This window comes from Porites lutea, chromosome 3, assembly GCF_958299795.1.
Source record: "Porites lutea chromosome 3, jaPorLute2.1, whole genome shotgun sequence".
Taxonomy (NCBI): domain Eukaryota; kingdom Metazoa; phylum Cnidaria; class Anthozoa; order Scleractinia; family Poritidae; genus Porites; species Porites lutea.
The window spans coordinates 40,018,985-40,032,076 of NC_133203.1; the positions used below are offsets into that span (position 1 = coordinate 40,018,985).

Sequence of the window (13,092 nt, forward strand, 5' to 3'; positions counted from 1 at the left end):
TCAAGAAGATCTGTCTACTTTTCAAAGTGACATAGATAAAATTTCAGATTGGTGTAAGATAAATAAGATGAGAATTAATACCAAGAAATGGAAGATCATGCGTATAACCAGGAAAAAGTCCCCTCAGTTGGGGAGTATAATATTGAAGGTCAACCTTTGGAAAGTGTTAATGTGTATAAAGATTTAGGATTATTTACTGCTAGTAATCTTTCATGGAACCAACACGTACATAAAATAACTGCTAAGGCTAATAGGGTTTTAGAGTTGGTTAAGAGGACTTGTAGGGACTTAAAGGATATTGATACCATGAAAACACTTTATTGTAGTCTTGTGAGACCGTTATTAGAATATTCATGCGAAACTTGGAACCCTCATACTAAACGTAACATTGATAAATTGGAGGCTGTTCAGCGAAGAGCTACCAGATAAATCACTAGGTCTAATGATGATTATGATACTAGACTATCTAAGCTAAAATTGTTGTCATTATCTAATAGGGGGTTCACTAGAGATGTTACATTTTTTTTAATGTAATTAATGGGCATTATGATATTGACATTTCAAATAAGCTCATATTTTCTAAGGACAGAAATACAGGTTATAACTTGAGGAAAATTGACACACAGGACCTTGTTCCAAATTTAAGTAGAACTGACGGTTTTAAATATAGTTTTTTTAATCGTGTTGTAAATGAATGGAATGGTTTACCCAATCATATTAGAGAATCAAACAGTATTGCAACTTTTAAAAGAAATGTTTTAAGCTTTATTAAGGATAACTAGAACATTTAGATTTCTATTTGTATATATTTTTGTTACATTTTAATTAGTGGGGGCATCCCTAGTATGGCGCATTGGCGCTTTTGGTTGTCTCCTCCACAACTTTTTTTTTTCTTATAGTAGTGTTAGCTTATTTTATTTCATCATTTGCTTGTAATGTAGTGGAGTGAATCTGTAATATATTTGTATTTATGATGTTCTCATAGCCGTGGTTTCTGGAACTCTCCAGTTATTATAATAACTGTTATTTTCTAATAAAGAATCGCAATCACCTATTTTAAAATGACTTTGGAGAATATTTATTGGTGTTAAAAGGCCCTGTGCATTAAGTCTGACAGTATAAAGTACCCCATTCCAGTAAATCGCTTGATACTACTACAACTTTATGGTCAACTTAATAATTCCAAGAAAATAAAACCAAGTAATTGGTGGATCAAATTCGATTTTTAATGCCTTTGATCTCTTGGCGAGTTTTGTTAGTTCCTGTCTGGTAACCAGTCTGGCTGAGATCAAACCCACTTCACACCAATTTATCTGTTATACACAACGAAAATTAAACTTTTCAAGCTAAATTGGAACTGTTTTTCTGATTATTCAAACATTCGCAGCAACGAAGATTTTTTTTTACACCATACAGCGCATGCCGTGTAAGGGATGCTATCGTATTTCTATCGTTTAAGCGTTTTCTTGTGGACAGGCGAAGACGATTGAAACACGTTACGGTTTTGCGTTGTGTTCCTTTTGACCAATCTAAATCTGGATTTTCCGATCCGAAATTTGATTTTTCGTTGCATCATGGAGTAAACCAATCTAAGATTGCAATCTGAACGATCCACCTCTGTACTTGGATCGTTCAGATTGGTATCTCAATCTGGTTTCAGGTTTTTGTTCCATTTAACGATTTAACGAAACTGCTTTTCGATCGCAAGAACGTGCTCGTTCATCAATAATGATGTTAGTTCAGGCAACAGTTATTTATACTCCTCCTTTGTTCTATGCCGCCAAAGGATTGTGGTATATTAAACTTAAGTTCCATTGTAACTCTCTATCCGTAAGGAAGCGAAAACGCTTGGATTTTCTCACCGATTTAAAGTTGTCCAATGTGTGTATGTTTAGAGCCCAGAGTTTAAGTGACAGCGATGATCAAATGGGGAAAAAAATCAAACCTCCCAAAAATTTCTGGGGCTTCAAACAAAACCCAAAGAACTCACTGGACCAAAATTTAACCCGCAAAAGAATCCCGTGCTGAGCCATAAAAATTTCCAGGAAGCGTTAAATGATATAACAATCGTAAATCTTCAGATAGTTTTGAATACCCAAAACAATCTCTACGTAAATCAAACTGCCCAAAAAATACTTGCGAAAATTTTCCTACTTAAACAAATCCCGGAATCGAAAATTTCCAAAAAAATCCTTTGATCATCCCTACCACTTGAAATCCGGAGTGCCCCCCCCCCCCCCCCCCCCACTATGCTCGCTGGGGCTTAGAGCGCGCTTCTCAGCACTTGAGAAATTGAAATTGTTTTCTAAATGTTCTTGAAGCAAATTCCAGATAATTTTAAGTTGACAAGTGGCAATAGCATGAACCACCACTGGTTAAAGAGCAACGTTTCTTTCCATTTCTCCACTAAGAGAAGACGCTGAGTTTGGCGGAAATTGTTGAAATTGAGAATAAAATCAGAGCAGCAGGCAGCTGCTGTACAGATAGGCTCGATTACCAGCCGCTGTTCGGGAAAATGAGGATCAAAGACCGGACCCGGGAGACGGCGGAAATCGAGCCTACTGTACAGATCAATCCAGTTATTTCAAATGTTGTTCCGGCTAGCACGAAAATCCAAACAATCCGGATTTTTTTGGACCCGTACTGTCTGGATATTAGGGTGTGATAACCAAGATTAGACAATTTTGTAATCGTTTTGAAATTTTGATATTAACACAATTAATTCTGAATATGAGGCATAGTTTACGTTAGGTTTATAGAAAAAAAGCTTTGGTTTACCACGTTTATCACCGCTTCTCGCCGTGTTTTTCTTTTTTCATCATCAATCTAGTATGATGACCTAAGAAGATTATAGCGAAACAAGTTTTACCAGTTATCTCTGATTCTCCGCATTTTGTAAAATAAAATTAAAAGAATATTTAACCAATAGTTTCTGTTAAGTCTAAACACAAATATACTAAGGGACTTATAAGTCAATTCACACTTAAGCCACGGAAAAAAATTAAAATGTACAGATTGGACATAGAATATTGAATAAGTGAATGCCATCATATCCGTTGAAAAAATGGATAATTCAAGAAAATCAGTTGAACGACAAAAATACAAAAATCCAGATAAAATACCAGCTAAAATTTTTGAAAATTAAATCCATCATCTGAACGTCAAGAGTCTATCAAATCAAGCTCCTTAAAGCACTGTTCAGATTTAGTTTCTCTTACATACGCTGGATACTAGCCTGAAATTCATCCGATTGCTTCGAGTCGTTTTCTCCTCTATAATGTTCGGGAGTAATAACGACTCGAAGTAATCGGATGAAATTCAGGCTAGCTGGATACTACATTCAGTATCAAACTGAAGTTAGTGGAGTAGAACTAATCCGTCTATGGCCCTCGTGGCAGGCGCTTGAAAGGGAAGGGAGAGGGGGTGTTTTGGCGCCCCCTCGCGTTTCTTTCGCGCTCAAAACCCCCTTTCCCTTCCCTTTCAAACGCCCGTCACGCAGGCTAATCTGTTATGTTGGCGTATTTTGATGAAAGAGTAGCCGTCTGTCTGTGCATGGGCGGCGGCCGATAAACCGTCTTTACTCTTTAGTGTCAGGAAAACGACCAATCCGGCATTTATGTCTTGCGCTGTACTTGCTCCCGATATTGGTCCCGGCGTAACCCCTTGAACTGCCGTTCGGTAATCCAACTTAATCGAACTCAATCCAAGGATTGGGTTCGATTAAGTTCGATGATCGAACACAGTCGAACCAAACAAATTCGTGAGAGTTCGATTTCCGCACTCAATTGAAGCAATCGAACTTCATTGAACGTTCTAATCTACACTCAAAAGCAACAAAACAACCAGATTATCTAAGATCATGAAGAATAAATGTTCCGGGTTTATTGAATTCGCTTGATCGCTTTGTTTTACTGTAGCGCTGATTAGTTTCCCTGGTCCACGTGGCAGATACAAAAGTGGAGGAGGTCTGAACCTAAAAGGGACGCTATAAAGTAAAAAAGTCTTTAACGGAGTGAACGGGCAAGGGCCAATTCCAAACCACAACACGTGAACTCACGATCAGCAAATGTTTTTACTATTACCAAACCATAAAAGTAAATTCCTACAAAGAGCGAAAAAATATTAGTTACAATACAGAAAAACTACTTTAAGGTGACTGCAAAATGAAATTAATGAAAAACGATGAAAACGAAGCTGCTTACCAAATGCTGAGGATGACAGGGTTGGTGGTCAGGACCACCGAGGAAAAAAACCTACTTCGACGAATGCTGTTACACTAATAGACACGTAAACTGGTAAAAAAAGGCGAGATAACAAACTATAACGAAATTTACATACAGCACGTAACAAAGGAGCGTAATCAACGAAATACTGGAGAGCGAAAAGAAAAAGAATACACGATAACAAGTAAGTGAGAAAACGAAAAACAAAAGGGAAAAAAATTTGCCCCAACACGGAGCATAATATTCACTGTGTGATTGAGGATAAAATTGCAATATGGCAATAATAGTCTTGTTCTTCCCGGGTGTTCTTCTTCTTGCAAAAAAATGCGCTATACTGTACACTGATCCGCCACAACCACTCCCGGAATATACTCAGGCGTAGGACACCCTACAAAAAATAAAACATTCGGGAAAACACGCACAATTTTCTTTATAACGTCCTATTTTTTAATCGAATGAATGCCAAGTCGACCATCGAACCTAATCGAACTCAATCAAAGTTCGATTTAATTACTAATGGGTTTTTTTTGAGAGTTCGATTGTGGTCGATCACCGAACTTAATCGAACATTATCGGTCGATTAAGTTTGATTAAAAAAAGATCGCGGACAAGTGAAAAAAACCTTAGCTCACATTCTTCTCCTAGCCCACCCAGCAATGTGATCCAGCTCACAATCTTCGACGATCTCCGACGATCATCCTCGACGGACCCCCGGCGCACCACCGGCTGGTTTTCGTACTCTCCCTAGGTTTCTCTCACAATTCAAAATTAAGATGGCGGCGGCTCTGTGAATGGTGAATCTGTGAATCGTCCAAACAGGCCATCTCTTGGTTGCATTTTCCCTCGTGTGATTTGATCAAGGCGGAAATATCTTGTTACTTAAGGTAAGACAAGCTTTCAGTACATTAAGGATACGTTAGTCATACAGGTTGCACAATATATTGCCGTCCTCTTGCGAAATCTTTCAATGACACTGCAATGGTTTTTGAAGGTAATTTACATCATGATCGCATCGATCACTTGATTTTAACTGCGTTCGGCATTTAGTCAAGCATATCATTCCGACTGCAGCGTAACTGGGCCGATAAACCAATTTGTTTCTGATCATTTTACACGCCCTGTAAGCTTCGGAAGTTGATCTAAAATGTGCGAACATAGACCTGTCCTTTATCGCACTTTGACTGAAAATAAAATAATGTTCTATGGAGTAACTGTTCGTTATTCTAAGGGCATCTCTTACTTTAAACAAAACAGGAGATTTTATCCCGTGTAATTTTCTGATCAACTCTCTACTGTAATATATCTCTAAGTAGTGTATGTAACATCACTCCTTCCAGCCTGAGTGATTTTTATCTCATCTCACAACAAATCAAATGACTTCGCTTCAGGTTTAGGAAACTACAATCGGCAACAAAATTATTGGGGCGTTTTACTCAACTAGGGTAATAAGTACAGAGAAGAAAAGAATCTCCCTCCCTCCCCACTCCCCTTCATTCAAAGTTGCAGTTCTATAGGTAGCTTGAACAGTGGCACAACATTGCATGGAGGGGATGGGGGAGGGAAAGCTTTATTTCCTGTTTAGAAGTCAGTAAAGCATCAGCTTTAGGGCAAAGTGTCTCAGATACATTGTAATTTTGTCGCCGATTGTAGCTCTAGATTGTAACAATACACACTTACCTCCACTAAAGGAAAGGAAAAGGAAAATAGAGCAGTTTATTAAATGTTGATTAATTATGAAAAATTGTAATTGAATATGATTTATGTGCAAATGTTCCTTTTTTTCACTCTAATGAATGGATCTTTGCGCTATTGATTGCTGTTTCATGCAAACGAATGCATATTTTCTCGTAATAAACAGCAAAAGGTGTAATTCTCATAAACTTTTCTTTTGATGATGCATGGATATCGTTAGGAGAAAATTTATGTCGGTCACTATTTGGACTTATAGCGAAATTTGTTGTATCCCGCTGTTCATTTTGCATATTTTGGGTTTTTGTGTTCCCTCAATTATCTAAGCGGACCTCTTAGGAAATACAAGTTTACTTGCAGATTGGTGGATCTCCATCTGTTTTGTTTGTTTTCTGCTACAAGGCTTGTTGCTTTGTGACAGGACGTCCTGTTTTGGGCAATAATCGACTAGTTAAGTTTGCTTCGCAGATTTTTATGATCTTTCTCATTCTTGTCACTTGCAAGAATAAAGCAATGTCTGCCTTTTTCCTTTGACAGAAAATCCACTCACCATTGCGATTTCCTTCGTTATTCTTGAGCAGTCAGAGTCATTCTCAGCCAAGCTGGGCGAACGTGTTACATTGTGATTTGCATTAACCTCGCCTTTGCCAAAATGATTGTTGGAACAGAAAAATCCAAAATCCGTTTAAGGTTGCAAAACGAGCAGCGCAATACAACAAATTACCCTGTAAAGGATTAACAAAGTGTCTATGTCTATGTCTATGTCTAAATGATCTTGAATAACCGCCATGAAGATTTTCAAAAACTGAAATGTTTTTGCAAGCCTTTCAAAAGTTTTCACAAAACATACTGCAAAAAATAGGGAGACGTAGATAACGCTGAATAAATGATAAAATAAACCTCTGAGTGTACCATTCATGTTCGTAGCAAGATAGAAACCGCTACAAACTTGCAAAATTAAAAATAAAATACTTTTTGTCGTGTGTAAATGAAATTTCTTGCTTCTCCATGCATCACGCCTTGTATCATTTTACTACATACAATAGTGACTTAACATTTCTAATGGTGGGGAAAAGGTCTTGATTTTATTATTGGCGGTTCTTCTAAGACTATTAAATTCATTTGAGGCCATTTTCAGACAAGAAACTTCAACTACACTGCAGCAAGACAAGTGCTTATTTGTTTACCTTTTATTGGCGGAAAAATTTTTTCTTATGGCTGACAACCAAACGTTTTCTTTTTTTGTTTCAAAAGTGAAGAATGAGTAGGGAATTTTGTTGTTCATTTAACGGAAGTTAGCCTGAGAATCATGATTTTTATGCATCCGTTCGGGCTTCTTGTTCCAAATTTTGGCCGCCCATAAATAAATTATAGGAGCCTGTGGCGACCAGGCCCCCATTAGGCAGTAGCCTTGACACTGCCTAGTGTAAAGCATGTAAATACATACCTTGACAAGTATAAAAACAGTTTTGATTGTTCAAAAGTTAGACTTCATATAAAAATACTGAGTCAATTTTCCAAACTTTAAGATAAAAAACCTTTCGGTGGCCCTATTTTATGAACTTTGCATATGCACTTGTACATGCGAGTGCTCTTGGCTGTACTGTTTGTTGTTTTTGTGAATGGTTGATTTTCTTTTTCTTGAGAAATAAATCGTGTCTCAAAATCCGTTCAAGTAATAAATATAAAAAATGCTTGTTTCTCAAAACTCAAGACTCAATGTTTGCATTTTGAAACTCAATCTGTTGGAGTATGAAGTATTCTTCTGTTTTCATCTCATCATGCAATGCTCATTAGCGTTGTGTAATGAGACAAAATTGTCTGCGTTTCAAGAAGAGAGAATGAAGTTTCGAGGAAGAGGTCAAGATTGTCAACTTTAGATACAGACACTATCAATATGGTCATGCTGATGAACTAATTAAAACTAGGTTTTGGTACACTGGCTGTAGGGGTCTGTTCTTGAAATGCAATAAAGCAAATAATATCTCTAGTACAAGAAAAAAGAGATTGGCCCTGAAATGTTAGTTGATCCTTTACTACTGTATGCTACTATTTGTGCCCTTCAGTTTGATAAATAATAAATTTGAAGATTATCAATTAACAGATTAGTGCACCGTGAGCTAGAAGTGTGACATATTAATAAAGTTACTGTTTTTTTTAATGGGCCGCTAGAAATGTAGCTTTTTATTTTAGGACCCTGAAGGGCTCCCAAAAACAATACTCTCAGGCAGCAGCCTTGCTCTAAGGTAAATGCAAATGTTCACTCGCAGTTCCTAACTATTGGTTTTTGCTAGTTATTGCAGTTCTAAATTTAATTCTGGTTTGAGATAAATGTGTTTCAAACTGGCAAAACCAGTGGTTCCATAGCTGATCGTGTCCCTTAATTTAATCTATATAAAGACCAAAATCAGTTTAAAAAAAAAATTGGTATTACTTACTCTTTTTAATTGTGACTTGAAATCACATTCATTATTTTAGCTAATATATGAACCCCTCTTTCTTGGAAAAATGGCCACCTACAGAACAACAACAAGGGTGGCCACTGGACTCTTACAAAGAGTAAGAGAATAAGCCAATTCCTAGAATAAATCCTGTTATCCTCGATTTATAGTAATACAGGTTTCACTATATTGTCTGTATGAATGCTGTATGATGAACCTTAATTACCGTTATTTTAAAAGTGTGTTATTTCACCAACCACAAGGAACTCTCATATCCAAATACAAAGTCAACAAATAATCAACTGCCCCATGTTGTCAGTTGATGGATTCTCTAGTTAGAAGGGTTTATGTAGAATTTTAGGTATGTAGTCAGGTGGTTTATGGTGTGGAACCACTTTTGCATGAGCGGGTGTCTTAAAAGTTTTCTAATTTACCACATGTCCCTGACAACACCATCTTTAAACTACTCACTGCAGGCCTCTCACCACCAGGCCCCAAAGGTTATGCTGGTGGCAACAAAACAAATAATGTGTATTTACCTAATTATGGTTCTTCATCTTTCCAAAGGTATCTTAACTGTAAAACCTTTAAATCAGAGCAACCTCAATGTCCTTTGAGTGTCAGCAGTGTGGCAAGTGTTTTAACAAAGCAGGGCACTTTAGGACTCATGAAAGAGTTCACACTGGGGAAAAGCCATATGAATGTAAACAGTGTGGCAAGTGTTTTAACCGAGCAGGAAACCTAAGGAATCATGAAAGAGTTCACACTGGGGAAAAGCCATATGAATGTAAACAGTGTGGCAAGTGTTTTAGCGAAGCAGGAAACCTAAAGAGACATGAAAGAGTTCACACTGGGGAAAAGCCTTATGAATGTAAACAGTGTGGCAAGTGTTTTAACCGAGCAGGAAACCTAAGGAATCATGAAAGAGTTCACACTGGGGAAAAGCCATATGAATGTAACCAGTGTGGCAAGTGTTTTAGCCAAGCAGGAAACCTAAGGAGCCATAAAAGAGTTCACACAAGGGAAAAGCCATATGAATGTAAACAGTGTGGCAAGTGTTTTAGTAAAGCAGTAAGCCTAAGGACTCACGAAAGAGTTCACACTGGGGAAAAGCCTTATGAATGTAAACAGTGTGGCAAGTGTTTCAGCCAAGCAGGAAACCTAAGGAAACATGAAAGAGTTCACACTGGGGAAAAGCCATATGAATGTAAACAGTGTGGCAAGTGTTTTAGCCAAGTAGGAAGCCTAAGGACTCATGAAATAGTTCACACTGGGCAAAAGCCTTATGAATCTAAACAGTGTGGCAAGTGTTTCAGCCAAGCAGGACGCCTAAGGAGACATGAAAGACTTCACACTGGAGAAAGGCCTCATGAATGTAAACAGTGTGGCAAGTGTTTTAGCCGATCAGGAAGCCTAAGGACTCATGAAAGAGTTCACACTGGGGAAATGCCTTATGAATGTAAACATTGTGGCAAGGGTTTTAGCCAATCAGGAGTCCTAAAGAGACATAAAAGAGTTCACACTGGGGAAAAGCCTTATGAATTTAAACAGTGTGGTAACTGTTTTAGCCAAGTAGGACACCTAAAGAGCCATGGAAAAGTTCACACTGAGGAAAAGCTTTATGGATGTAAACAGTGTGGCAAGTGTTTTAACCAAGCAGTAAACCTGAGGAGTCATGAAAGATTCCACACGCAGGAAAGGTCACTTGAATTTTCCCAGAAAAACAAATGTCTGTCCAAACGATTGGAATCCTGTAAACGGAAGAGAGCAGGAAGTGAAAACGTCGATGTCAGGGCCACAGGCTTTACAGAGAACCAGCAGAGACAGAGAGAAACCGGAAACAATGGTATAACAGATGCCCAATCGGTCATTATTGAGAAACACAGCTGTTGGATTTGTCAAGAGGAGATGGGTAGTGACGCTCTTCTTCTTCAACATTATGAAAATCATATGACCCTTGTTTGTGACGATTATTGTTGAAGTTAAAAAAAAGGTTTGGTCCTTTTAAGTTCTTCTCTTTTGTTTATTTTTTTGTGCTTTGACAACATTTTTTATTTTTGTAACTCTTAAAATTCAATTGGTTTTGTTTAAGGCATGTTGCTTTCATACTGTTCATTTGATGTGCATGATTGTCAGGTTGGAATAAACGATGAAGGGACAACTTCTGTATTAATTCTTCCATAAAGGAAAAACTCGATTTAAATCAAAGTCTTAGTGCCTCTTAGTTTAGTCTGCTACAGAGCCGTTTTAAGTGTCGTCACGCAACGCTCCTTCCCACAAACGGTTTGTGGGAGGAGCGTTGCGTGACGACACTAAAACCGGCTGTGTAGTAGACTACTCTTAATTGTAAGCGTTACATTTGTACGTGACCACTTATAGAAGACTATAACTTCTCATGATATCATTGGAAAGAAACTTTTTTCTTACAATGTAAAAAAGGCTTTCTTACTTTCATCCATTAGCCTGCGTAGCAGGCGTCGAAAGGGGTAGGGGATAGGGAAAAAGGGAAAAAGGGAGGGGGGTAGGGGAGAGAGGGGAAGGGACGCCTGCTATAAGAACCCCCTTTTATTCATTTCTGCGGACGCTGGCGTCCGCAAATTCCTGATTGGCTGAGCCGTAATGAGTAACTTATTGGCGTGTATCCTGGCGTGTATTAGTGTGAGAGACAAACATGACGAAGGCATCAAGGAAATGTGTTCTACTGGCATAAGCTTTGGAAGATCAAAATTACTCTAATCATGTAGCAACTTCACGTTAAAACTCGAACTAAAACCAACTGTAACAGCTTGTTTAGTAGGCAGAGATGCTCAGGAGGTTTTGTATACTGGATTTGTCCATACACCGAGCAGCGATTCAAAGCGATTGCGATTCTTGCCAGACATCTGTAATGCCGATATTCAAAAGACCTCCTTTTTCGCAAAAACATATACTGTCTTGAATGGAGTTTTAAATGGTTTGCTAAGAGAGAGATGAAGCTTTGGTAAAGACTATCCGTTGAGCGTTTTGACAATTGTTTATAATTCTCCTTTACTTTCATTATTCGCGTCTCAGGCTGGCCAGTGTTCTGTTCTTTGTGACCATCACGGTGCTTGATGAGGTTGTAAGATAAAAGGTCTTGTGTATTCACACGAAACTGATGATTCTTTGTCGTAGACTGCGAGCAGTAAAAAAAATGAGAGACTACCAGTAGTCTATGTTGGTCGTGTTTGCTGCGGGAGCAAGAACAGTAAAAATGTTTCATTTCGCTCGATTATGATATCACTTGAAAAAAGCGTCTCAACTTGACAATTTCCGGTAAACAAAGTAATTATTAAAGTTCGGACCATGCTGAGAAGCCCCGTTGTTACGCCGCAAAATGTAATATTAACGCAAAATGTAATAAGAATCGCCGCAAAATGTAATACTAACGCAAAGTGTAATAACATTGACGCAAAATGTTAGAAAATTTTCAACGCAAAATGTAATAATCTTTCAACGCAAATTGTAATAACTTTTCTAACGCATAATGTAATAACGCAAAATATAATAATTTCCGAATGACGACGTGCATGCTATTTCAAAATCGGTATTGTGGCTCAGTAATCAGTAGCTGATCCAGATCTTCATGTGAATTATTATTATTATTATTATTGATATTAATAATAGTAATAATATTTCTTCTTCTTCTTCTTTTTATTATTATTATTATTATTATTATTATTAATGAAATAACGGTTGAAACGTCGTGTTACTTCCGTGCTGAGCTAGTCTCCCTCGCAGCCGTGTTTTGTCTCGTCACGCAACACTCTTCCCTAACAAAGGAGGAGGAGCGTTGCGTGACCAGACAAAAATGGCTGCAAGAGCTTGCTGTACTGTACCACAACTGTAGCAACTGAGAGACTTGGCTTAATTTCTGATGTTGAATTTCATTCAGTCAAATAAAATAGCTGTCGTCGAAAACAAGTAATAGAATCAACTTTCAAAGCATAATTCAAATGCATTTAAAATATAGGATATCTGTCACACTTTTTTTTATGAGAACCAGACAACTTTGGCTGTTGCTTACTTTTCCTAAGTTCTCACTTAATAGAGGCTGAATTGTTCTAAATGCTGTTTTTAAGGTCGAAGTTTCTTTTATGTTGAAGTTTCCAAGCTTTGCAAAGTCAAGTCAGTTTGCCTTGTAAGGCAGTTGTCGTTCGCCTAGAACAATTGATTGGAGTAGAGCTAAGCTGATACACAAAAATATTGAATTTGCCTGGCAAGGCAGTTGTGATTAGAAGACAGGCTATCCTTTTTTTTTTCTCCGTTTAACGTCGTTCCCTTTTTTTTTTGAAAATACGAAAAATTTGGGTCGGTCGGACGACGCTAAACGGAGAAAAAAAAAGGATAGCCTGTCTTCTAATCACAACTGCCTTGCCAGGCAAATTCAATATTTTTGTGTATCAGCTTAGCTCTACTCCAATCAATTGTTCTAGGCGAACGACAACTGCCTTACAAGGCAAACTGACTTGGGGCCTTCTATTCCGAGACTTCTTGTGATTTTGTTTTTTAGGTTTTTTTTTTCAATCCGACCGACCGACTCAATATAAGGAAACGCATTCGACGCTAAACGAAACCTTGAATTTGTTCAGCAGCGCAATCGCCATTGGCTTAGAGTTAACGGCACCAAATCTTGAACTGGGAGATCCATAAAAAGTGCGCAATTTCGTCTTTTTAGGGCCGACCATTTTTGACCACTTGAGGGGGGGCGGGGGGGGGGT

At 37.9% G+C, this 13,092-nt stretch overlaps 1 protein-coding gene across 3 annotated transcripts in view; it reads left to right on the plus strand.

The window, feature by feature from the left end:
• LOC140931110 (uncharacterized) overlaps positions 1–10,675 on the plus strand; it is a 22,291-nt gene extending 11,616 nt beyond the window's left edge. The window contains exons 1-2 of one of the 3 annotated variants that reach the window (XM_073380859.1): positions 5,018–5,107; positions 8,921–10,675. In XM_073380859.1, the coding sequence (XP_073236960.1) occupies positions 8,960–10,333 (1,374 nt within the window). In that variant the 5' untranslated portion in view covers positions 5,018–5,107; positions 8,921–8,959 and the 3' untranslated portion in view covers positions 10,334–10,675. Of the gene's footprint in view, positions 1–5,017; positions 5,108–8,036; positions 8,159–8,920 lie in introns of those variants that run through there. The other 2 variants (XM_073380861.1, XM_073380860.1) reach the window with 2 other exon arrangements.
• The last annotated feature ends 2,417 nt before the right edge of the window (positions 10,676–13,092 follow it).